At 59.7% G+C, this 25,263-nt stretch overlaps 1 protein-coding gene across 1 annotated transcript; it reads right to left on the bottom strand.

Moving 5' to 3' along the window:
- Positions 1 to 315: 315 nt before the first annotated feature.
- Positions 316 to 24,392, bottom strand: MMP2 (matrix metallopeptidase 2). Its single transcript, XM_028502005.2, has 13 exons — positions 23,908 to 24,392; positions 21,023 to 21,249; positions 19,993 to 20,141; positions 19,005 to 19,133; positions 18,632 to 18,805; positions 15,504 to 15,677; positions 14,504 to 14,677; positions 12,603 to 12,758; positions 11,478 to 11,619; positions 7,909 to 8,045; positions 6,768 to 6,927; positions 2,759 to 2,868; positions 316 to 1,216 (listed from the first exon to the last, which is right to left on the bottom strand). The coding sequence occupies exons 1-13, from the start codon at positions 24,061 to 24,063 to the stop codon at positions 1,113 to 1,115; spliced, it is 1,992 nt and encodes a 663-aa protein (XP_028357806.1). The 5' UTR covers positions 24,064 to 24,392; the 3' UTR covers positions 316 to 1,112.
- Between the last annotated feature and the right edge of the window lie 871 nt (positions 24,393 to 25,263).

Below are 25,263 nucleotides of genomic sequence, written 5' to 3'. Positions count from 1 at the left end.
GTTCAACGAGACAATGCATGTAGGGGGCCTGGCCCTCTGCTCACGGCGGGGGGTGCTGTTCATCAGCATTAGAACCGGGATTATTGTTAACAAAGAAACGGAGACTCCAACAGGAAGGGGACCTTGACCAAGACCCTGGAATTGCAGTCACAGAATCACGCACTGCTGCTTGAGGGCTCTGTCTGTGGGACAGAGGGACCCCAGCTCACATGACACACCCTTTGAGGATCTCCCCAATGTCCCCCGTGCCCTTTGGGGAGCAGAGGCTTAGACTTTGTAAGTTCCCTCTTCTAGGCTCCGTACAGAGGCAAACACTGCCACTCAGCTGGTGTCTTTATTCATACCTGTTGACATTTCCCATGGGGAACGGTTGAAGGGCAGGGAGGGGAGGGCTGAGCGAGAAGCCGCGGGCTGGTTTTCCTCCATCCAGTGGAGGCCGTGATGGGCTAGGCTTGGACTACATGGAGTGAACGGGGGGACCACAGTGAGGTGGGCTGAGATGCTTCGTGCAGTGACTTCAGGCGGCCTGAGTCCTTCTGTCAGGAGATGCAATTTGAAAGTGGAGAAACAAGAAAGGATCGAAAGAAAAGAACAAAGTGCGTACACAAAGCAAACCGCTGACGTGGGGAAGGTCCTAAGGCAGCCAGCAGTGTGAGAAGCTGGGTGTCCAGGCGGCCTCCTGGCCACGCCTTCCCCCGCTGCCCCAGGCCAGGCCAGGCTGTTGGGCCACCAGTGCCCTCTTGAGACAGTCTCTGTTGGCTCCGAGGGCGCCGTGCGACGGTTGTGGGGGGAGAAGAGCCTGAAGTGTGGCAGCACCAGGGCAGCCCGGGGCGGGGCCGCGTTGAGGATATCAAAGCACCTCTTGGGGGAGGCTCAGGAGGGCTGGTGGGATCCGGAGGGGCGAGGGGCACCTGGTAGGAGTACAGTCAGCACCTTTCCGTGGGCACGGGGCACAGCCACTGTCTGGGATCTCAAGTCACCAGGTGGCGGGGAGAATGCAGAGTAACCGCAGAGCTGGAGGTTGCTGGGCCCTCCTGGGTCCTTCCCCGGCGCCCAGGGCCCCACGTGCAGACGGGGGTGGGGACGCAGGGCCCGCGGGAGTGGCGGCCGGCTCAGCAACCCAGCCAGTCGGATTTGATGCTTCCGAACTTCACGTTCTTCAGACTTTGGTTCTCCAACTTCAAGTAATACATGCCCTTGAAGAAGTAGCTGTGGCCTGGGACGGGAAAGGAGAGAGGCTGTGATTACCCTCGGACACTCTGGTACGTGGAAGGCTCCCAGCGCTTTGGAAGCCTGCAGCCACCGGGATGAAGCTTTTAAACCCGAGGGGACCCCCCTCTGGGGCTAGAGAAAGGGATGTGGCTGAGGAAGTGAGGTCCCTGAGCCCCTGTCGTCTTCATCTTGAGGACGGGGATAAAGATACCAGCCTCTTAGGGCTTGCGGTGAGGGTGAAGTTAGACAAAATGCGATTGTTAATATAAACAACAGTACTTCGCTGAGCACAGTCCCCGCACTGAGTGCTTCCCGTGTACTGGAGGCAACAAACCAGGCGGCTGCTCATCCTCTCGGCCCCCAGATGGGGGTTTGTGGCCGACACATGTTTTTTTTTTTGGTTCTGTTTGATTTGAATTGTGCATAAGTACGGCCATATCACCCTGAATGCGCCCAATCTCATCTGAGTAAGTTGCCACTGTGTAAACATCTGGACATTTCACAAGAAAATACAGAATTTTTTTTCTTCCTCTTAAAAGAGAATATGCAGCAACACCATATGCTGCTCATGCAGGGCTGCAATCCTCAGAAGCAGAAAAGCAACTGTCTCCGGTAAGTAAGCCACAAACTCTCTGGTTTGCCACAGACCCCACCACTCCCTACTGTGTGCCTTGCCTACTTCACTCATTTGTGCTACTGGTCCGGCCCCTCTGGGCTCTGGAACTTGGGACTCCTGACATACATAGTCTCATTTACTTCCTTTAAAACCCTGGCACATAGTAGGTGCTCACTAGTTGCTTATTCCTGAAGATAATCCTTCAGCTAGCACCTGATGGTACACTGCATTTTGCTGGACACATTAAGACCACGAGCCACTCACTGGAGGTCAGGGCCATGTGCATAGCCAGCATATGACAGGGGCTCAAAAAATAAAACAAATCTTTGTGGAATTAAATTAAAATTGCCTCTAAAAAGCCAAACTGGACCTTTTCCAGGGCCTGGAGAGCTCACAGAAGTCTCTTGAGGAATATGATTTTCAAACTCCAAATTCTACCCTTTGATGATACTGGTTGTATAATTCAGCAAGGGACCAGGGGCAAAGCGAGCTGAATGGGGATCTTTGCCACGTCAGCAAGAGGGCATGACAAAGTCTGTCCTGTCTCAAGTGGAGCCATCCTTCTGCTAAGGGCAGGCGGTGACAAGGCGTCCTGTGGAACCCAAGAGGGCCTGGATCAAGCCCCAGAATGAATGCAGGGCACAGAGCCCACGTTCCTGCTCCCCGCCCCGCAGGCCCCCGCCCTCCCCTCCCCTGGCTCCGGGCCCTGCAGCTGCGAGGGGCCTTTCTGGGTCCCACCGCCTGGAGCCTGCTGAGCGAGCAGAGGTCAGGGGGCTGGATGCCTTCCCAGCGCTGGGCTGAAGGGGCTGGTTTGTTTCCCCAGGCACCGCAGGCCTCCCTGCACAATGAGGGGAGTGTGTGCTGGTAGCGCCTGGGTGCGGGGTGGGGGCGGGGAGTCCTAGAAAGTGGCCAGAGGCCCGGGCGGCTCACCGTCACCCTGCAGGTCCACCACGGCGTCCAGGTTATCGGGGACCGCGTTCCAGGCGTCCTCGATGAGCTTGGGGAAGCCGGGGTCCATTTTCTTCTTCACCTCATTGTATCTGGGAGGAAGCACACATGGTGAACCAGTGGGGTCTCCCTAAAGGAAGGCCACCCCTCCAGGGGGGCCCCCCTGGGTGGGCCTGGGAAACCGGACCCAGCCCTGCAGGGAAGCCTCCTGCTGGAAAGGAAGCACACGTTGTCAGGTCCGGGTCCGCATCCCAACTGCACCGCCCACTAATTACGGGCCCTGCACAGTCCCATAAACACAAGCTTGGGATGACGGTTAACACTGAAGGGGCGTATTCAACACTTTTCATTTACTTTCTCGGCCACCCCATGTGACAATCCGGTGGCTCGACTATTACCGTAAGACCTGCGTCACAGACCAAGGGCTTCCCAGGGGCCTGCGGCTTCTCAGTGGTGGTCCAACCCACGCCTCCCTGGCCCCAGGGCTGCAAGCGACTGTCTGAGCCTCCCTTTCACCAGCTGGGAGGTGGGGTTCTATTGGATTTAATGTATCAGTGAACACATGTACAAAGTAAAACAACACACGCAAAGGATCTGGTCCTTGGCCGAGTGTTTGGGAACTACTAATTCCAGTGCAAACTTCATTCAGTTCCTGCTGCCATGTGCCGAGCGAGCGCTGGGCCAGGCGTCCAGGGACGGGCCCCGCCCCACCCTTCTCGCTCTGGGTGGCCTGGCCAAATAGCCGCTTCGGCATCTGTCCAGTGGAGATGACAGTGCCCGTCCTGGGAGGTGATCTTGGCTGGGACGGCAGGTTACAATGCAGAGTAGTGCGTGAGTCCAAGGCCTGTCCAGCCACTGGGTGGACCTCCTGTGACCTCAGCTGTCCTGGCTGCGTGGTCACCCTGGGCCCCGCCTCTGATCTGAGTCAATCCCTCGAGTATTTAGTTGGTATGTTCTTCTTCCCAGCTAACACTACCTCTGTCTCTTTCATTTTTGGAGAACTTTTTAAATGCTGGGGTCATTTCGATTCCTTCCCTTCTGTAAGTATTTAATGAGCTCCCACTGTGTGCCTGTGGATGGCGCAGTAAATCAGACAGCATCTTGCATGTGTGGCGCAAATTTTCTAGGCAGACCCATGTTTGAGTGCCACCCCGGTGACAGCCAAGCATTCCTCCACTGGGCCTTCTCACCACCTCCTCCTCCCCTCGGCCAGCCAGACCCCCCCAACCCCAGACGCCAGCCACAGCTTCCCCTCGGAGCTCCCTTCTAGGGGCCCTGCACCCCGAGGACTGCCAACAAAGCCTCCTTTCACCCCAGCCCCATCATTAAGACTTCTGGCAAAACCTGACACGCTCCCTCGTGAGCTGGGGTACCAACGCCAAGTGTCCCAGCTCAAACCCCCCCAGCACTCCCCCGGCATCACCGCCACTGACCCCTCGACCTACAGCATTTAGAGTGACAAGGGCTCAGAGCCAGGTTGCCTCTTCCTCGCCCTCATGTCCCTCACTTTCTAGCCACAGAAATTAGGGTGGGCAGGAGTCAAGCCCATTTTACAGATGAGGAAACTGAGGCTCAGAGAACTGCCCTGATCTGCTTCCATGCTCTTTTCCTCTGGGAGGAGCACGGCATCGTGGCACCAGAAGATGCTCTGAGGAGGCTCGTTTCTCTTCCCTTTCCTCTCCGTCCCCAGAGTCTCCCCGCAGTGTCCCCGCTCACGGGCACAGTGCTCTGAAAGGTTTCCCTGCGACACTCTGTACTTGCCCTCTGCCACTGGCGTCAGGAACACAGACACCTGTGTCCCCGCCTCTCCACGGCGCAGCCTCTGGGCACAGCAGCCTCAGCCCCCACGCCCGGGAGATGGGGCCAACACTAGCATCTACCTCCCGTGAGGAGTACGGGGGAAACGTGCAGCCTCAGGCCTGGCACGGAGTGCAGGGCCCGTCACAAGAACCCTTATCGTCTCGTTCAAATGTGTTTATGCCTCTTCTGCAAGCTCCACAAGGCGGGAGGGACTATTCCCTGAGCACTGGGTTTCCGCACCTAGCTCAGTGCCTGGCACGCTGGAGATACCGGACAGATGTGTGAAGGGCTTAGCAGAAGCTTCCAGAAGCAGGGGCTGAGCCTGGCACGAAGGAGGGAATGCCCAGGCTGGAGGCAGCGACGTGTCCTCTGTCCCTCTAGGTCTCTCCCCCCTTCTCCAGCCAGGGGGTCTCGGGCCCCCTGCAGATGCTCCACCAACCAGGACCAGTATCTCGAGCTCATTCACCGCCTCTCCTGAGAGATAGATCTGTCCCTTCTGGAAACCCTGCCTGGGGCCTCTGGTAGGCCGCCTGAGCTGTGGGTGTGCAGGCATGCACGGGTGTGTGCACAGGTGTGCACACTCGTGTTCCCACATGGGCACGTCTGTTCCTCTGTGTTCACATACGGAAAGTTGGAGGACGCTTTGAAAAGTCCTTCCAACACCGTGACTCCAAGACGCCGGGGTTCTGTGAGTCTAAGGTCCACGTCTGCGAATCTGCGCCTCTCACTGCCCACATTCTGAGATCGGGAGATTCGGGGCACCACCCGCCTACCACACCAGGGCACCACTGGCCGTGGGTGTGTGCACCGGGAAATGTTCTGGAGCCTGTGGGCAGAAGGCCCACTCTGTGGTTTCATGGCTGACTGTGTTCTTTCTTGAGGCTGGAGATACCAATCAGCTTAAGTTGCTAAGTATCTCAGCAATCCGTCTGGAATTCCACCCCGACACGGGGGCAGCCTGGGACAGAAGCAGCTTCTGAATGCTGAATGCGGGGCAGCTGGGGGTGGGGCTGGTGGGAGGAGAAAGTGGAAGGAACAGGGCCTGCAGTAGGAGGGGGGCTGGCAGGACTGTTTCAGGGATGGCAGACCAAGGGCCCTCCCCTTGGCCGAGGGTGACAGATGCAGTGGCAACCATGCAAGGGGCGTGAGTGGTTGGAGCCACCCGACCACCTGCACCAGCCGCCCCTCCCCACTGACCAGAGGGCCCGTGGGGTGCCGTGGAGGGGTGCGGGGGGAGAGGACAGGAAAGGCGGCTACAGTCCTGGCTCTGTGGCCAGCAGTGCACGTTGGACCACAGTCTCCTTCTCTGGGGAGGTGGACAATGCTTAATCAAATGGAGACTGCTTTGCACTGACCATTCCTAGACATTAACCCTTGACCCTTAGCCCTGACCATGGCCTCTCAGAAGTGAATCCTTCCCTTGAGATAGCCTGGAGGCGAGCGCTGCCTGCTTTCCCGCTGGCCCCTGCCAGCCTGCACCCCCAGCCCCCGGGCCTGGTGCAGACACGCCAGCGGGTGCCTCCTGCCTCCTCTGAGGTCCGATTCGAACTCGGGCTCCTGAGGGAAGCTGGTGCACCCCTCTGTCTTCCTCCTATTTTGCCCTCTTCCACCCCTGCCTCCACCCCCCCCCCCCCCATTTCTTGGCACCCTACTACATTTCAGGCTCAGTGCAGAAGAGTGGAGAATACAGAGTATGTCCTCTGGGAGCCAGAATGCCGGGGTCCGCATCCCAAACTGCCACTGCCTGGCCGTGTGACTCGAAGCTACAGACTTTGAACCTGTGAACCCAGATGTCCCCGTCTATAAAGTGGGAATAATACCAATCACACCGGTCTCGTGAAGTCCCTGGAAGAGTGCCCGGGATATAATGTCAGCAGGAGCAGCCATTGTCTTCGTTTAATTACCCCCTTCCTCAGTGAGTCACCCCAAATTGTGAAACCCCGGACCAGACAGACAGGGGCGGCATCAAGACTTCTGAGAAGGGGAAGGCGGTTCCGGCCAGAACTGTACCAAGAACCCGCACAAGGAGGGGTCACCTCCGATGACCTGTCCAAGGGGCTGCGGTCCTGGCCGGTTAGAGGCCAGGGAGGGGGCATCCCTGGCCCCACAACCTCTGAACTTGACCCAGGAGGCCTAAAGCCACAGAGTGTCTTCCCCACATCCATGCAGGCGGCTCTGCTGCCCCGCTTACCTCCAGAACTTGTTGCCAGCAAAGATGTAGGTCTTCTTGTTCTTGCTCCAGTTAAAGGCGGCGTCCACTCGCTCGACGTCGGGGGGCAGCCCCAGGCTGGTCAGCGGCTTGGGGTAGCCCGGCTCCAGGGTGCTGGCCGAGTAAACCCAGTACTCGTTCCCTGGGGAGAGGCAAAGGGTGGGTCGGGGACCGGTGCTAAGATGCCCCACCAGCCCGTGCCTCCCATCACCTGCCGGCCAGCGACCTGGCTGTTCTCAGTGGGGACACATTTCTTGCCCAGTTCTGGGTTCAAAGCCCAGATCGGGGCTCACGAGGCCAGTCTGACAGCTGGTTACAGAAGGTGCCTGGCTGAGGAGGTGCGTGGGGGTGGGTCCAGCCCTCCCTCCCCTGACCAAGCCGTGCACTCCGAATGCCTCGCCCGCCACGAAGAGGCACCTCGGCCACAGCCCACGATCGCTCCGGGGTGGAGGAGACGGAGCGCCGCCTGGTAGATCACGTACCCACAGTGTGGGCTGAGCCGTCCCCGCGGCCCCAGGCCAGGCCAGCACAGGGGGACCCTGCCGGTCCTCCCTCTCCCATCGCAGCGCTCACTGCCCGCCCCCTGTGGCAGCCTGGGTGTCTGTCTCCCCACTCGTCTGCAGGCTCTGCGAGGGCAGGTGCTCCCACCGATGCGGGATAAGCGGGGGTCCCCCGGTGTTAGCCACGAGACCCCGTCCTGATGATTTCTACCACTTCGAGAGGCTCCTTATACAATTATTTACTTGGTATTTTGCTTTCAAGAAATCCACTGTGAAATCTTTACAAGTACATGGATTTAAAAACTTAAAAATGAAAGCAAATCGTTCTTTTCATTCTAACTAAAGTCATTGCCTGCCAAAGGCTCTAGCTGGTGTGAGAGACAGCAGTGCTAACCTGCGATTTTCCTTCTAGAGAACAAATCAAAAGGACTGAAAAAGAATTAGAGCTCATGAGTGTTCCCGCGGTGGGCCAGCGGTTTCTGATGCTGGTGCCTGAGCCACCCGCCCACAGGAACCCGCGCTGTCGGAAACGACGGCCGGAAGAGCCATAGAGCAGCGGGGACGCCCACAGGCGCCCGGGAAGCGTCGGGCAGAGGGCCCGGCGGGCCGCCCCTCCCACAGACCTGCGAAGAACACAGCCTTCTCCTCCTGCGGGGCCTCGTACACGGCGTCGATCTTTTCTGGAAGCTCAGGCCAGAATGTGGCCACCAGCAGGGGCCCCGTGGGCTTGCTGCCTGGCGTCACCGTCCTCCAGATGAACCTGAGGGGGGAGAAGGGGGACCACACACCTTCAGTCACTGTGCAGCTGTGCCCCCCCGCCCCCCGACCATGCAGAAACATCCGGGCAGTGACGCCTTGGGAGGGAAGCAAGGTCAAAGGAAGGTGGGAGAAGGCCTGGGGCATGGACAGAGTTCCCTCTGCCAGATGCCAAGGCCAAGAAGCAACCTCCCTGCGCTCCCTTCTTGCTCCCTCCTCCAGGAAGCCTTCCCTAACTACCTCTGTCCACATTATATTACTCCTCCTCTGAGCCTCTTAAAAGTCAACACTGAGTACCTGAAATAGTAGTTTGATTTTTTTTTTAAATGTCTTAGCTCTCCTACTAGATGAGGAGCCACCTGAGGCAGGGGCTGGTGGCACTCAAAAGCATTTCCGGAGTTGGGATGGAGCTGTACGCTTTGGCAAGAGCCTGAGCTATCTTTCCTGAGGGCCTACTAAGTGCCAGCACTCCAGGTGCCTGGTAAAACGGACTCCTCACAACGTTACAACACACACTCTTGGCTGTACCCCCAGCCTCTGTTGTCCATTCATCTCCCTATCGTCCTTCCGCACGGAACCCCCACATCTGTGATCCCCCCTGCCCTGCAGGTGGACCAACCCCCCTGTTCTGACGAGATTAAGCTGGAGGTTCTCAAAGTGGGATTCCCAGAGCACACCATCCAGGAACTCTCCAGATGCGTGAATTATTGGGCCCCACCCAAGACCACTGGGCCAGACTCGCTGGGCTGGGGGTCCAACACTCTGTGTTTTCACAAGCCTTCCCGATGATTCGAATGCAGGCCCGAGTCTGAGAACCACTGGCTCTTTAGCCTGCCCTGGCATCTGTCCGCGATTCAGCAGTTGTCACGTGACTTGTGTTTGCATAATGAGATCTAACAGCTAGACTTACATTTTATATGTGAAGATCTCTTTCTCTCTCTCTTTCTCTTTTTCTCTCTTGCTGGATGTGGAAGCCTGCAGCCCCAACCGCCACTGGCAGCCACTTTGCAACCACGAGGAACCCAGCCTTCTGATGAAGTTGGCGCAGAGGACGGCAGTGGACAACGTTACCACGGAGTCACTGACCCTCTCTCTGTGCCTAGAGGCGGCCTAACCCTGGACTTTGTACCACATTAGAGCAATTTCTCTCTGGTTTAAGCTGGTCCAGGAGGGTGTCATGATCCTTATTCGGAAGATGAAGCTCAGAGACGTTACCAGGATTCAAATCCCGACCTGGCTCCAAAGGCTGAGCTGACTCATCCCGCAGTATTGCCTTTCTCGTCCCCGCCCTCCCAGGGCCTAGCACCTATCAGTGCTTGGCTATTTAGCGCTGAATTCCCTGGGCCCATTAAACAAGCCTTCGCCCAGGTCCTTTTGAAAGCGCAGTGTGTCAGGCTAGGGATGGCTCCACCTCGGGCCTGGGCTCTGACCCCTGACCCTGCCGTGGGGCCACACAGCTCACGTCGGCACATGTATGTGGCCAGGGCTCCCCTCGCAGGAGGTCTCAAGGCTAGGGTGCTGCTGGGGAGCTGGGCCTCCTGGGTTCACCTCCTCCCCATCCCTGGAACGGGGGTCATGGGGGTCATGGGACAGCATGGATACCCGCTGCTGCCCGCTGGCCTGGGCACTCGAGGCCTGATGGTGCCCAACTTGACATCGCACTGTGCGTCTCATCTCCCTGTGCCTGTGTGTCGTCTCCCTGCTGGCACCTGCCCCTCCTATGACTGGGCCCTGCGCCGGGGCAGGGGGGCCCTTCCCCAAAGAACACGGGGCGGCTCCCAGCCTCACCAGACGCCGTAGCAGCCAGGAACCTTCGCCGCTCTACAGCTGTGCCCCTGCAGCTCCCCTCATCTCAAACTCCCTCCCAACCCGTCACCCCATCTCAGCCCGTCCGCATCCGCCCCTCCTGAAAGGCCCTCTTATGTGCTGCCTTATCGCCAAAGCCTCCTGGACTCGAATGGGTCCACAGGGCATGTTGCTGATGCCTCTTTGGCCTCATGGCTTTCACTATGCCACGTATCACTGTCACTGCTCTCTGCCTCCGTGTCCCAGGCCTGGCTGGTGACGCTCAGACTTGAATGTGCAGAATCATCAGGGGGATTTGCTGAAATCAGAGTCCCGGGGCGGCCCCCCGGGCAGAGATGGCAGTCGGAGGGCCTGGGGGTGGGGGGTGGAGCAGAAACGCTCACTCCCAACACTCACGCCCTAGGGGGCCCTGGGGCAGGGGGCCCCGGACCGCTCTCTGAGAAAACTGATCTAGGCTTGAGGCGGACCCTCCGCCCCCAGCAAACCATGCCCCATCCCCAGCTCCTAAAGCCTAGCCAAGTATTTGGCACCATTAACACCAAGTAATTATCTGTTGACAATAATAGCTAGCATACGACTGAACACACGGTGTCAGGCATTGTTCTAAGTGCTAAGCTCATCTAAGCCTTCCAAGAGCCCTATGCGATGGGGAGGAAAATTAGTCCCACTTTACAGATGGGGAAACCGAGGTACAAAGAAGGTACACAACTAATCTGCCTGTGACAAAGCAACCAGTGAGTAATAGGTCCAGGACCCTAACCACGGCAATCTGGCTCCACCGCCTGCTCGGCTGACTACCTCGCGCCACAGATGGGTGAGTGGACGGATGGATGGACGGAGGAGGAGGACATGTGGATAACGGGTACAGATGATGGGTGGGTGGACAGCCACACGCATGTCTGCATGGACGGATAACAGATGGGTCCTGTGATGCAGGCCTAACACTGCCTGTCATTACCCGGGAGGTTGGGGCAGCTGGATGTGTCTCGGGTCTTGGTCAGTTGAGGGGGGCCTCTCCAGCACAGCCCCTCCCTTCTCTGTCTGCCCTGGGGTGACTTGCTCCCTGTACACAGAACGGTTTGGCCATCTGAGGTCAAGGCCATTCCGGGAGACGGCCTGTGGCAGCCTGGAGTATGGTCTCCAATTCTTCCCTCCCTCCCTCCGTTAGAAACACACACAGAGCCACGTCTGCTGCCACGTGACGTGGAGGTACCACCCGAGAGCAGGTGTTGGGCGTGGCCACGTGATTTGCTTCCTCAATGGGATATTCTCAGACACGACTCGGCGGGAGGCTTTCACTGTGCTCGTGCCGTCCCACGGGGCCTCGGTGCTTCTGCCTCCTGCCACGAGCAGCCACGCATCCCAGGAGGCAGCAGAGCACAGCACCCCGCACGGCAGCAGACCCACGGGCAGCAGACCCACGGGCAGCAGACCCACGGGCTAGCGGAAAGCAAAGGAGAGGCCTGCGGTGGTCACGCCGCTGAGACCTGGAGGTGGTCGGACAAGCACCAGAACCGTCCACACAGGCCACTCTCCAAAGTGTCCAGCAGGGTCCCCGAGCAAGGGGCAGGGGTACAGGAACAACGGGGCGGGGGTCCAGGGCCGAGGAGAACGAGCAGCACCCACTCACCGGTCCTTGAAGAAGAAGATCTCCCCGCGGATCTGAGAGACGCCATCGAAAACTATGTCTTGCACACAGATCTCGGGCGTGACGGGTCCCAGCGTGGGGGTGGGGCCGGTGCCCGTGTCGATGTCACCGTCAGGGGATGGCCCTGGGGGGGGGGACACCTGACCTCAGACTCTCCCCAGCTCCCGGGGTGCCCCCACCAGGCTGAGGCCCCAGGGCTGCCCACCCATGCTGCTGAGCATCAGAAGACGGAGTATCCCGGCCTGAGTGTAAGCCCAGGTAGGAGAGGGACACGAGGCCCGGGCGGGGCTGGAGGGGAGCAGAGAGAAACCACAAACCCCTGGCCCTTCACACTGCGTGATGCCCCCCACTGACATCCCCCGAAGCAGTCCCCTCCCTGGGAGGTAGACACCACTGTCATTCCCATTGCACAGGTGAGGAGACTGAGTCCAGAGAGGTGAAGACCAGCTCCGTCCCTTGCAGCTGGTGAGGGGCAGAGGCAGCACAGGACCCGCGGGCGCCTCCCCCTCCATCGTGGGTTCCTTCCAAGTCTGCTGTCCCCCCCCCACCCTCGGCTCAAGCCCTACTTTTCCTAAACAACAGACTGACTTTTTAAACTCCAGCCTCACTGCAAGCCCTAATAATAAAGAAACAATTGATCTCCATCCTCGTTGTACTGTTCCCGTTACACATTAAAAGAAAAGAATCACTATGGAAACGAAAAGCCTGTCCCCTTGTATCATTACGGTCAAGGAGCATGCTGGGAAATTCCACCCATACAAAGTGAATTCGCCTGGATTCTAACCTCCCTTGGTTGCTGCCACCTGGTGACCTCGGTCCAGCAAGGGTAACTTTTCTTAGGTCTCAGTGTGCTCGCCCAGAGATGGGGAGCCCCTTTCTCCCCCGCCTGTGCTGGAGAGCCAGGAGGCGTGGGAACACTGACACTATCTGGGAAGGGAAGGGACTGTCCCAGGGTCCCCTCGGGGCGTACTGGCTCCTCCAGACCAGGTCGGCCCTCGTGCCTCCTGCTTGTTTCCTGTGACTCTGGGCAGCTGGGGCCTTGCTGACCCACCCCCGGACCTCCGTCCCAGGCCGCGCAGCCCCCCAGAGCCCCGCCCCCAGGCTCACCGTAAAGGTCCTGGATGCCCTTAATGTCGTCCTGGGACAGGCGGAAGTTCTTGGTGTAGGTGTAGATCGGAGCCATCAGGGCCCCAGGGTCCTGCGAGTGCTCCAGACCCATTGCGTGGCCAAACTCATGGGCTGCCACCAGGAACAGGCTGTACCCTGCGGACCGCAGGGAGAAAGAAGGGAGGCAGACGAGACAGGAGTCAGGCCCTGGCCTCGGACACGGAGACATTCGAGGACACTCCACAGAGGGACAGAGGGCCCTGGAAGTGGCCTGGATGGGTTTCTCCTTTTCCTGAGAATCCTGGGATTAACAGACCATGCCTACGCCTTTCCCGCAAGGTCAGCCAAAGTCCCCTCGTCCCTGCCCAGGGCGGGCCACCCCATGCTGTAAATAGAGAGAAGCGTCCGTAAACCCTCCGCCTGAAGTCCTGTCGGTTCGACGGCATGCTTCCTGGCTCTTGTGTTTCTCCAGGAAGACGAGGGGCAAAACCTGCTCCGCAGAGTCCCCGAATGGGTCAGAGCGTGGGGACAGGCTGGCCCGAGGGTCCACCATTCCTGCCCCAGGGGCAGCAGCAGAACCCACTTCCAGCGGCTACCAGGCTTGGCCACCGACAGCGGGCAAACCCTGTGTCACCCCTGTTGTGGGTTGAAGTATGTCCCCCACAAAACACTCAAGTCGTAACCCTGAGTCCTTGCAACGGTGACCTTATCTTGAAGCAGGGACTCTGCAGATAAATTAAAACGTAAAGTCACACAGGAGCAGGGTGGCCCCTGAATCCAATGGGACCGGTGTCCTTATAAGAAAAGATACAAAGGTGGAACCTGGGGGAAGGGCCTCGAAACAATGGAAGGATGCAGCAGAGAGCACCCCCCATTCACAGCTCGGCCCACCCGACACCCCCATTTTAGACTTCGAGCCTCCGGAAGTGGAGGAGGGGCCATTTCTGTGGTTGGAGCCCACCCAGTTTGGGGCACTGTGTTAGGAAGCTAGCACACAGTCCGGGTGCCCCATGCCAGTCTGGGCCCCAAACCATTCTGGCAGATGGTGAATCCCACCTTCAGGCAGAAGCTGGGCCAGAGTGGGTGACATCAGGGTGTGTCCTAGCATGGCACTGGGCGAGGGGGGGGTAGGTAAGAAAGTCCTCTCCGGCCAGCCTCCGTCAGCTGGCCTCCCCAAGTCCCACCTCATCATGAGTCAAACGGTAGGCAAGTCACGTGAAAAGGGGTGGACCCACTTCTGGCCGGCCCAGGACCAGCCCTCTCACCTGGCCATCGGTGAGTCCAATGACCCTGAGCCCTACAGACCCAAGTGAGCACGGCACCCTGCTCCCTGCACTGACCACACGCGCCGTACGGTGGCAGCCTGTCTCCTGCTCACGCTCGCCCAGCCTGGAGTCTGCTCCCGAGGCTTTGTCTGGAGCACCGCCCCATTCACACCTCCACAAAGGATGGTGCCGCACGGATGGTGGGGGCTGGGGGGGTTTTGGGGCTCTCCGCGCTGCGCGGAGGGCGGGGTGGGGGCAGGGCGAGCGCCTCCTGTTCTCCGCCCTTCTTCTGCCCACCCAGCTCCTGGAGGCAGCTGTCCGAGCCCAGCATTGTGACATTCTGAGGAGTCTCAGTGGACACAGGTACTGAGGGGGATGGGGTCTTAAACTTAAACTGGAAGCCAGGCCTCTGCCTGGAGGGGCGTGGCTAAGCGGCCGCTGCGTCCAATGAAAATGGGCGGTGCTTCTGTCGTGGGCGGGCCTAGAGTAGGGAGTGTCCCCACCCTGGACGGGCAGTGTCTCTGCCAGGGCAAGGGGAGGGCACGGTCCAAGCCTGAGGCGAGCGGGGGCTCAGGGCAGTTTCCAGACCAGGTGGGGGTGGGGTCCGGTGTCTCGCCCGAGGGCCGGGGCCTGTACCTTGGTCAGGGCAGAAGCCCCACTCGCGGTCCTCGTCGAAGTTGGACGTGGTGGAGCACCACAGCTTCCCGTCGGCGCGGCCCGCGGTGGTGCACTGCTCGTACTTCTTGCCCAGGAACTTGAAGGGGAAGACGCAGGGGGCACCTTTCGAGTTCCCGCCGACGGTGGACATGGCTGCGGAGTCAGAGACACAGGTCAGAGGCCATGAGGCGCCTGAACCCACCTCCACCGCCACCACCAGGGGCAGCAGCACAGTGCACACACTAACACACCACACTCACTGAGCACCGGCTGCGTCCAGTGCTTTACACGCGTCTCACCGGCTGCCCCCCAGAAAATACCCCTGTGAAGGCCAAACCCCGTGTTACCCCATTTCACGGATGGGGAAACCACAGCTCAGAGAGGGTAAGTAACCTGCCCAAGCGGACACTGCTGGAAGGGTCTGCGTCTAACCCCAGAGCTTTACTTAGGTCCCTCCCCCTGTGGACGGGGACAAGCAGCCAGAGGCGCAGGGGGGGGGGGGGGGGGGCTGGGCAGAGGCCGCAGAGCCCACAGGCTCCCCTGGGCCGCCAGCGGCCTCACAGAGGGTCCTGCGGAAGCCCCGTCTGTTCTCCTGCAGAAGGCAGGTGCTGGGGACACCTGCTGGAGGGAGGGGGGAGGCAGGCGGGGAGGAGGAAGGGCAGACAGAGTTCCTACTGACAGAGAAAGGCAAGGAAGAGACTTCAAAGTCACACAGAGGGAAAAAGAGACAATTGTCAGGGAGGCTGAGAGCACGCGGGCCATTCAGAGAGGGCTCTGGGCGGGCCTGGGACCAGGCTGCACCCACTGGGCGGAACCTGGGGGCTGCGGGTCCCCAGCACCCGTGCTGGTGTCAGCGCCCCGGCCCTCCAGCAACTAAGAGTTCTGACCAGCGCCCGGTCCTGGGAGAGGGAGGCGGGGGGCGGGGGGGGAGGCCCCCGCGGGTGCCCTGGAGAAGGCAGGGAGGGACGGGGACACCCACCGGTCTCGGGGCAGAAGCCGTACTTCTTGTCCCGGTCGTAGTCCTCTGTGGTGCCGCACCAGCGGTAGTCGTCGCTGCGGCCCTCGGTGGTGCAGCCGCTGTAGGACTTGCCCTGGAAGCGGAACGGGAACTGGCAGGGCTGTCCGTTGGCGTTGCCACCCAGGGTGAACAGGGCTGGGGCAGGGAGAGAGGAGAGGGCGCGGGCGTGAGACCACCCGCCGAGCACCGCACCGGTGAGGTGACAGCACCGTTAACACACTAAAGACCGCCCTGGCCGGTGGGGCTCCGTGGGCGGGGTGTTGTCCCATGGAGTCTAAGGTCGCCGGTTCGATCCCAAGGCAGGGCACGCACCTGGGTTTCGGGTTTGGTCCCCAGTTGGGGTGCGTACGAGAGGCAACTCATCGATGTTTCTCTCCCCCATTGATGTTTCTCTCCCTCTCTTTCTACCTCTCTTTCCCTCTCTCTAAAAATAAATAAAATCTTTTAAAAAGGTATTAACTATCATGGTCCTGGCTGGTGTGGTTCTGTCGTAGATTGAGTGCCGGCCTGTGAACCCAAAGGTTACTGGTTCCCAGCCAGGGCACGGTCCTGGGCTGCAGGCCAGGTCCCCAGTAGGGGGCGTGCGAGAGGCAACGGACTGATGTCTCTCACACATCAGTGTTTTTCTCTCTCTTTCTCCCTGTCTCCCTCTCTCTCTGAAAATAAATAAATAAAACCTTTGGAAACGAGTATTAACTATCATTGCTACTGGTTGGTACGTGGCTGCTTCTCCAAGCTCCTGGGAAGTACCACTGGCGTCCCAGCCCACCCCATCCTTCCCCTGATGGGACCCCGCCCACAGTGCAGTGCTGAACACGTGGCACACGGCAGGGAGCCCCTGCAACCCCTGCCTCGGCCCCAAGGTCACCGTCCACTCTGCCGGGTCAATGCCCACACCGTGCGGATTGCTAAACATGCCATCCTCGGCCAGCAGGATCGCGAGAGTCTCTCCATGTGGTAGGTAGGAAAACTGAGGCACTGAGCAACCTGGTTCCAGAACTGCTCAGGGTCACATAAATGGAAGAACTGGGCAAGGCGTGTCACTGGAAACTACAAAACACACCGATCTCAATGTCTCTCCTGCACACTCACTGTTTCTCTCTCTCTCTCTCTCTCTCTCTCTCACACACACACACACACACACACAGAGCTTCACCTCCTTTCAACCCTGCGTGCTTTGCTGGACGGCTCTGTTGTGGTCCCTGCAGGAGGCAGACAAGGAGGAGGGAAGGGGGATGGGGATGAGGAAGAGTGGCTTTGGGGACCTGTCATGGCCACCCCAGTGGGCTTCCCTGACACAGGGGCCCTGACTGGAGAGTTTGGGGAGACAGTGGGATTCTGAGTCCGTGCTTATCTGTCTGGGGTTCTCCCCTCCCTCCCCATGCCCTCCTCCGCCCCACCGCTACAAAATGGTGTGTCTCGGGAATTGCCAACGAGCAAAACCACAAGCGCGTAACAAGGACCATCTGTGCACAGCGGCGCCAGAGGTGACCTCACCAGCCCCCGTTAACTCCGCCACGACCAGGATGGAGCCCAGGCCCTGGCCCCCCACTGCAGGACTCGGGCCCCTCATCCTCACCGGCCCCCTCTTCCCCATCGAGAGACCTTCTCCCGCCCAGCCAGCAACAGTGGGACTAAGGGAAGAGGCAACCCCAGGGTCAGACGCCTCGGTGGCCGCTGAGTGTGGAGAGACGAGGAGTTAACCTCCATGCCTCTGGCCTCCCATGACCTGCCTTCCTACCACCCAGGAAGCCCTTATCTCCTTTCGGGCCCCGCCCCGCCCCCAGGAGAGTGAAGGGAAACAGACGTTTGACTCAGCAGTCAGGAGGGGCTGAGTAACCAGAACCTCTGCCCCCAGCCCCAGACACGTGTGCCGTGCGTACTTGCATCTAGCTACAGACCAAGGACGTGGCGAGGGTCCAATTCGGGGAAGAGCCCTCCCCCGACTCATGGAGCACAGCTGTTTCCACTTCCAGCATCAAAGCGCTCTGTGCTCGTCACAAGGGCTGACACACGGCAGGGGTCGCGCCACCTGACTCCCTGTGGGGACGTGCGGGGCACATCAAGCATTTCTATTGAAGATTTCTGATTTATGAGTGGCCTGAATGCTGACTTAACATAAAGTATCCCGTGAGCTCCGGTACTAAAAGCGTAAACAGAATCCTTCGGTCAAGATGGCTGGTGGTCAGTGACCTCGGTGGCGAAGTCAGAGACTCATAAACATGCAAATGGACAGCCCCAAGGACAGAGGTACCCAGAGACCAAGGGCTCTGTGGGGTGGGGGAGGAAGAAGGGCAGGTACTCAGAAAACCACTCGGGCCGAGTCCCATGTCCCTGGCCTTCGATCTCCAGCATCACCAGATAGGGTGACTTCACGGAGCATGAAATTACACATCCTATCTTTCCTGAATTCTGATTATGAAGTGTGTCAACAATGTTTTTAAAAGGAACAGAGTATGTACATTTACACCCTAAAAAAAATTTTCCCTCTACATGGCTTCCAAATACCTGAAAATTTTGGTTTGAGCACTGACAAACACCCACACGCAAATACCAAGTCAACAGAGATGCAGACACAAGCAAAAGTAGACAAGAGACCAAGAGAGGCAGGTGGAACAGGCCCTGTGCCCAGACACACACACACACACACACACACGCACGCAAAGCTGGCACCAGAACCCAGGGTAATGGCTGAAATTCCCGGGGCCAGTGTCCCCGAGCCCCACTGCCAGACTTCTGACCCTCTCCTCGGGCCCATGAGCCCCCAGTCCTGGCCAGAGAGTACAGAATGGTTCTGGAGAGTTCCACTGGGTGTCATATTCATAGTTCTAAGTTCATTTAAGGGATGCTAGAAAAAAAAATAATTAGCCCCTCAAACCTGTGATTTCACACACGTGGCTGCTCATGGTGGGACTTAAAACAGAACTGATTTCGTGGAAGCACTGAGCGAATAATTGCACGGGAGAGAGGGACCATGGGGTCTGGAGGAAGCCGGGGGGAAGCTGGCTGACTGGCGGTGCCAGGCCGGGGGAGTGCAGGTGACAGGGGACAGCAGGGAGCCTGGGAAGCCTGGGGCCGGACGGACTCACCCTCGTGGGGGCAGAAGCCGTATTTGCCGTCCTTGTCGAAGTCGTAGGTCGTGGAGCACCACAGGAAGCCGTCGCTGCGGCCCGTGTCAGTGCAGCTGGTGTACTCCTTGCCGTTGAACATGAAGGGGAACTTGCAGAACTCCCCGTCGGCATTCCCGAACTTCACACGGACCACTGAGGGGTGACAGACGGCGGGGTGAACTTCTCCAGGCCCTTCTTCAGAGACCAGAACTCTGCAGGACTCCCCGCCCCCACCCGAGCAGAGCCAGGTGCCCAAGGCTGCCAGGGGAGGCTCAGTGCTTGTTGCTAGGTTACCGGGAGACTGGCAGAGGACTGCGGAGGATGCGTGGGCGGTAGAAGGTCACTTTCTTACCTTGTCCTTCTCCCAGGGTCCACAGCTCATCGTCATCGAAGTGGGAGTCTCCTCCAACGCCAGGCCCCGGGGCGAAGGCGTGAGCCAGGAGCCCGTCCTTGCCATCGAAGGGGTACCCATCACCGTGCTCTGAAACGCACTGGGTCTCAGCTCCCAGCCGCCCCTGCTGGGCCCTGCCACCCAGCCACACCCCCACTCATAGCTGGGGCCCGTTAGCCCACCTGGCATCTGTCCCCTTCCTGTTGGGGTTACCCAAGACGGGGACACAGCAAGTCAGCAGGGAGTCGCTGACATGCCCGTTAGCATCCTAAGGTCTACTCGGCTGCCTCGAGTCTCTCACCGGTACTCACAACACTCAGCCTCACGCCCACTTGGCCACCCACCCACACGGCCCCACTCTTTCTTAGGCTGTGCCGTTCACCCATATCCCCATACCGCTCACGATGTCTACATGCCCACCTGTGTGTCTCTGCTACTGCCGGTGTTTGCACCACCCGCCCGCGTGGCACCATTGCCCCGGCTTCTTTCCCACTCACTCCCACGTCCACACTGCTCCACTCTTCCCGCCCCACTCCCACAGGGGGGCGTCCCTCAGTGTCTGCCAGTGTGGTCCCACAGAGCTTTCCACGCTGTTCAGCTCAACGACAGCTAGCCCCCCACAGCTACCAAGCACTTGAAATGTGGCCAGTGTGACCACGACCCTGAATTTTAATTTTATTTCATTGCAACTGATTTAAAGGTAGCAGCCTTGCGTTTCTAGGAGCTCCAGTGTTGGACGGCACAGGAAGACCGCCTGCTCTCACATGTGTGTGTCACCGGCCCCGCCGTCCACGTAGCTTTCTGGCGTCTGGTCCCATCTATGCCACTTCGGTGTCTGTGGCTTCTACTCTCCTGTCTCAGCTGCCCTCAGAAGCCCCCGTGCCTCCCGAGTGGGCAGGTGGCGCCCCCGTCTCTGTACTGAACGCCCGCCAGCCCCAGTCCCGCCTACCCCAGCGGCCGAAGTTGATCATGATGTCGGCCTCTCCGTCGTGGATGCGGGAGAACTCCAGGGGGGTCACGTTACTCCAGACTTGGAAGGCACGGGCGAAGGCATCGTCCACCGTCTCGGAGTCGAGATCAGGCGTGTAGCCAATGATCCTGGAGGTGGGAGAAATGCACGTGAGTGTGTACGTGCGTGCAAAGGAATGAGAAAGCATATGCATGTGAACGCATGTGCAAGTGTGTGCGTAAAACCGTGAGTGCACAAGTCTGTGCTAGGGTGATGTCTGTGCACAGGTGTACAGGTGTGTGTGCACAAGCACGTGAGGGTGTGTGAGTGTGTGCACAAATGGTCACACGTGGGTGTGTATGCATGCACAGAGCTCACTGGGAGAACAGCCTGCCCTGTGAACCTTGAGGTCCATGCAGTCCCGAGTCAGCCAGCACCTTCAGGCCTTGTCTCAGGGCTCTCATCCCTCCCTTCCCGCTGGGGGTCCACACAGGGGACATGGGGCAGAAATCTCATCCTGGGAACCCAGCACAAGCCGTACAGAACAGAGCTAGCTCTCAGCTCAGTCAACAGCCAATTGGAACAACTCACAATATCTATAAACCCAATCAGCAGCCCAATTAGCAGCAGTTCCGCCTACCTGCCCCAACGACCCCGCCCAGTAATAACAGTCACCAGCCTTTGTCACACTGCGCCTCTACGCTGGACACTGGGAAACCCCTTTCTATACCTGATCTAGCTGAGTTCCCAACCCGCATGGAAGGTTTTGTTTCAGTCCCATTCTGTAGGTTGGAAAGCCAAGGCTCCGTCCGGGAACCGAAAAATAAGTAGCCTGATGCCTCCCGGCCAGACGTGTGAGGTTCAAGTCCAGGTCTGTCTGACGCCAGGTCCTAAGAACTTTGTGTGCAAACTCCTGAAGATGCCAAGCCCCAAGAAATCACCTCCCGGGTCCCCGGAGTGGAGAGAGGCCCAGGGGAACCCTGTGCCCCACAGCCCGGAGGCCCCGCCGCCCCGGACCCTGCCTCGGCACCTGTACGTGATCTGGTTCTTGTCCCACTTGGGCTTGCGGGGAAAGAAGTTGTAGTTGGCCACGTCGGGGTTGCCGCAGCGCGGCTTCCGCATGGTCATGATGGTGCGCTTGTCCAGGGCGCCCGTCTGGGGGAGCCCGAAGAACTTCTGCATCTTCTTCAGCGTGTCCTTCAGCACGAACAGGTTGCACTTGTCCTTGGGGCAGCCGTAGTAGGTGTTCAGGTATTTCTGGAAGAGGCGAGCGCCAGAGGTGAGCAGTCCCATTAGGCAGGCAGGGTCCCCGGGCAAAGCCAGCTGCGGGACCCAGCCCCAGCCCAGCCCCAGCGCCCAGATGGCGGGGCACGATGCAGGGGCTCACGGGCATTGGGGAGTCTTGGGTTCCCAAACCAACTTTTTAACACCTGCCAGCTGAGGGGCATTGGAACTGTAGAGAGCGTGGCTACCTGAGAGCTTACCACATCCCCAGGACCGAAGCCGGCGTGCAACACGAATGCTCACCGTGACTCTATACTGTAGTTATGGTCACCATCCCCGTCACCCAGGGGAAGGAACTAGAGCACAGAGAGGTTAAGAAACGTGCCTAGGATCACCCAGCTCACAAACGGCAGGCCTGGATTTGGACCCAAGCCCTCTTGCTCCGGAGCCAGGCTCGTGGAACTGTAGTTCGCTGCCTGTCTTTACCTCCGTCGCCCTCCAAGCCACCTCACCGTTGATGAGGTAAGGATTCTTCTCCTCCCTTTTCCTCTACGGAGACTGGGGGGGGGGGGGGGGGGGGCGCTGCATGCATGCGCTCCCGCAGCAGACAGACCTGGGCTCGGACCCTGGATCCATCATTTCCAAACAGAAAATGGCCCTGGACGTCATGAGCTGAAGCTGAGTGGAGGTTCCACCCCAACCGGGGCGGAAACCAAACAGGCCTCCACAGAGGGCCAGGGACTGGCCAGCGCACGTGTTTGTCCAACCAACACTTTGAGAACCTCCCACGGTCCACGCCCCGTGCTGGCGCTGCAATGACCTGGTGCACAGGATGGAGGCACCTGGGCTCCGGGGTGCGGACCCCTGCGTGGGGAGGCTGGCGGACCGGAGACACAGGCAAAGTGGAACGTGTTGGGTGCTGCGTGGGCACGGCGAAAGGAGGCAGGAGCCTGATCGTGGGGGCCCTCCCCCTGCTTGGAGGGGACGTCAGGAAAGGAGACGTACAGGGGATGATGATGATGATGATGATGGTGATGATGACAACTAGCACTTACGAGTGCTTACCGTGAGCCACTTCGAAACGTCCTAGACAGGGACCATCATCACCCTGTTTCCAGAAGAAGCAGCTGAGCCCGAGAGGCTAAGTGACCCGGCCAGCTGGGCAGTGCAGAGATTTTAAGCCAGGCAGTCAGAGCCCTGTGCCTGCTTCTCAAGCCCCACCTGCACCCCTCTGGGCCACCCCGACTCCCGTATGCTGTGCGGGAGGTGCCGGGCCCAGGTAGCCCTGCCGAGGCTCCAAGCTCCGAGGCTCCACCCTCACCCCCAGCCAACAGCCGCATCAGGAGGCCAGCCAGTTTCAGACCCTTGGGAAACAATAGTAGTCCCCCCCACCCCACAAAATGTCAGGTCCCCCAACCCATTTATCCAGAGGGGACAGAGGCTTAGATGCTGGGACGGGGGTTGGGGGGGGTCACACCCCAACAAGGGACTGCCAGGGTGACCAGGAGGCATGGGAGCCCTGCCCTGGTGTCTGGGGCAAGTAAGAAACTAGGCTGCGAGAGAATAAGATTTCAGGGGCAGAGGGCAAATCCTTAAGGTGAAAGATTTCATGTGGGCCAGAAGGACCACTCTCGAGGGGTCCCCCAGCTCGAAGGGCTGACAAGGTAAGGGGTAATGCCCTCCCGATGCCCCCAGCCCGCCTGTACAGCGCTGCATCCTTGCAGCCCCTCCAGCCAGGCGGCCGGCGCTCCCAGAACCGCATCGGAGCCGCAGCTGGAGGCCCGCCAGGAGGGAGGGCTGCAGGCCACTCTCCCACCCGCCCCGCCCCCGCCCCACGCGCCAGGCCTCCTACGCCTGCCCCTGCCTCCCCCACTGGCCACCTCTCTCCTGTCCTCCCTTCCCTTTGCAGGAGTTCTAGGAAACTTTCCGGAGTCCGACCCTTCTGGCCACCTTGCCCACTGGGCCGGATGAAAACGCTGTGCTCTCGGCTCCACTCCTGCCCCAAATATTCCCCCAAAGTTCCCCGCGAACGGTTTCTTCAAGGTCCCTCTCTAGATGTGTGCCAGGAGTTCCCGGGCGTTTGCCAAGTCCCGCTTGGCTCAGAGCGCCCAAATTAACGCGTGCAAGAGTTCACCCAAACTGTGGGCCGCGAGAGCCCCTTCCCCGAGTGTCGCGGAGGGTTACAAAGATCCCCACCGCGTGCAAAGGGGACCCCTGAGGCATTTTGCCAAGGGCCTACCAAGACGTCTGCCAGGAGCCGTGCGAGCCAACTCCCCAGATGGGTTCAAAAGCTGTTTACAAAGCCGCCCCCTTGCCAAACCTTTCCGATTCTAGACAGTGTCCCTGTTATTTAGAGAAGCCCTCTCCAGCTGTTTGCCAAAGCACCCCCCTTACCCTCCCCCCGGCTCGTTTCTCGCACCCCTGCTGGGTCCGCAAAGTTTCCAAGTTGTTTATCAAAAGCCTTCTCCAATCACAAAGCATCCCCCAGGGTTTCCCAAACAGAGCCCGTCTCCAGCTGGCCGGAGACGCCTCGCCAAGCTGGTTACTGAAGCCCCTCCCCCACGTTGTATGTATCCCCCCTCCCCCGCCCCGCGACCCCGGGTCGAGGGGAGGTGTGGCGAGGAGACCACCAACCTCTGCCTACTAGAGTTTGTTTAAACTTGGGTCGTTGAAGCCCGCGGAGCAACTCACCAAAGCCACCTCTTTGTCTGATTTGGGGGCGACATCGCCAGGGAACTTGATGATGGGCGACGGCGGGGCGGCGGCGCGGCCCAACAGGCAGCCCAGGACGCAGAGCACCCGCAGGGGGCCGGCGAGCGCACCCCAGGCCCCTAGCGCCTCAGTCATTGCGCTCCCGGGCCCGGCGCGTCGCCCCGGGGGTCGCTGGCTCTGTGCTTGTGGCCGCGTCGCCGCCTGGCTGGCTCTCGCCCCGCCGCGCAGCCGTGCGCTCCGACGGACCGCGGGACTCGGTGGCCTCGGTGTTGCTCGGCTCAGCGGCTCATGTTCCGCACCCCTCGCCCCCGCCCGCGCCGCCACCGCCTGTGCTCGCTGGTCCTGCAGTCCCTTTGTATCTTCCAAGCCCCAGATGCCCAGCCTCCCGGCAGCGCCTGAGGAAGTCTGGATGCAGCGGAAACAAGGGAGGGCAGCCGCCAGATGTGGCCGGCTGGGCTGGGAGGGCGCTGGCAGTGCCGGGAGTAGGGGGTGGGGGCGGGGGTGGGGCGGCGCACTCCGGTCCGCCTCTCTCCGCCCCTCTCGCCCCCCTCCTCTTTTCCTCTCTCCGCCTCTTTTCTCCTCCGCCTGGGGCTCCAGGCCTCTCGCTGTGCACCGACGGTGCGCGACCTTTCTACCCCTGCCCCCCAATCCGGGCACAAAGCCTAAGGACCCCCGAGGGGAAACATCTGGCGCGACCACTGGAGACTCGTGATGTCTTGAGGTTGGAGAGCGGCGGTGCCTGGCGGGACGCCCAGGGGCAGGGCCGCCTGCTCTCCCAGAGACCTGGGCCGGAGACGCGGAGGAAGGGTCAGAAACGGAGCCGCCGCGTCCCCAGGTTGTTAGAGCAAGAGACTGTAAATGTTGTAAGTGCAGACAGAGAGAGAGGAGACAGAGGGTCAGAATGGAGAGAGAGAGATGGAGGCAAAGTGGAAGGTCCATCCTTCCTCCCTTCCTTCCCTCCTTCCTTTTCTCTTTCCCTCTTTCCTTTTTTCTCCCCTTTTGCAAATACTGAAGCATTTACGGGGCCCCAGGTATCATGCGGGGGGGCTAGATGCACACTTGGAAACACAGAATTCCTGGTCAGCGTCCCCGAGGAATGTCCCCTTGTTCTCGAGGGCAGAGAATTGATTGAGTGCTGTGCTGTGACGGGGAACTCCGGTGGGTTGTGGGACCCCCTGACCTCCGTCTCTAAACTAGTACAGATGGGCAGGGAAGGCTTCCTGGAGGAAGTGGCGTCTGAGCGGAGACCTGAGGAACTACAAGACAAAGGAGGGTCGAGTGGAGGTGGGTGGGGTGGCAGAGATGTTTCAGGTGGGGTTCTAGGGCAACAGAGAC

Source organism: Phyllostomus discolor, chromosome 12 (genome assembly GCF_004126475.2).
Source record: "Phyllostomus discolor isolate MPI-MPIP mPhyDis1 chromosome 12, mPhyDis1.pri.v3, whole genome shotgun sequence".
Taxonomy (NCBI): domain Eukaryota; kingdom Metazoa; phylum Chordata; class Mammalia; order Chiroptera; family Phyllostomidae; genus Phyllostomus; species Phyllostomus discolor.
This window is presented reverse-complemented; position numbering and strand designations above follow the sequence as displayed.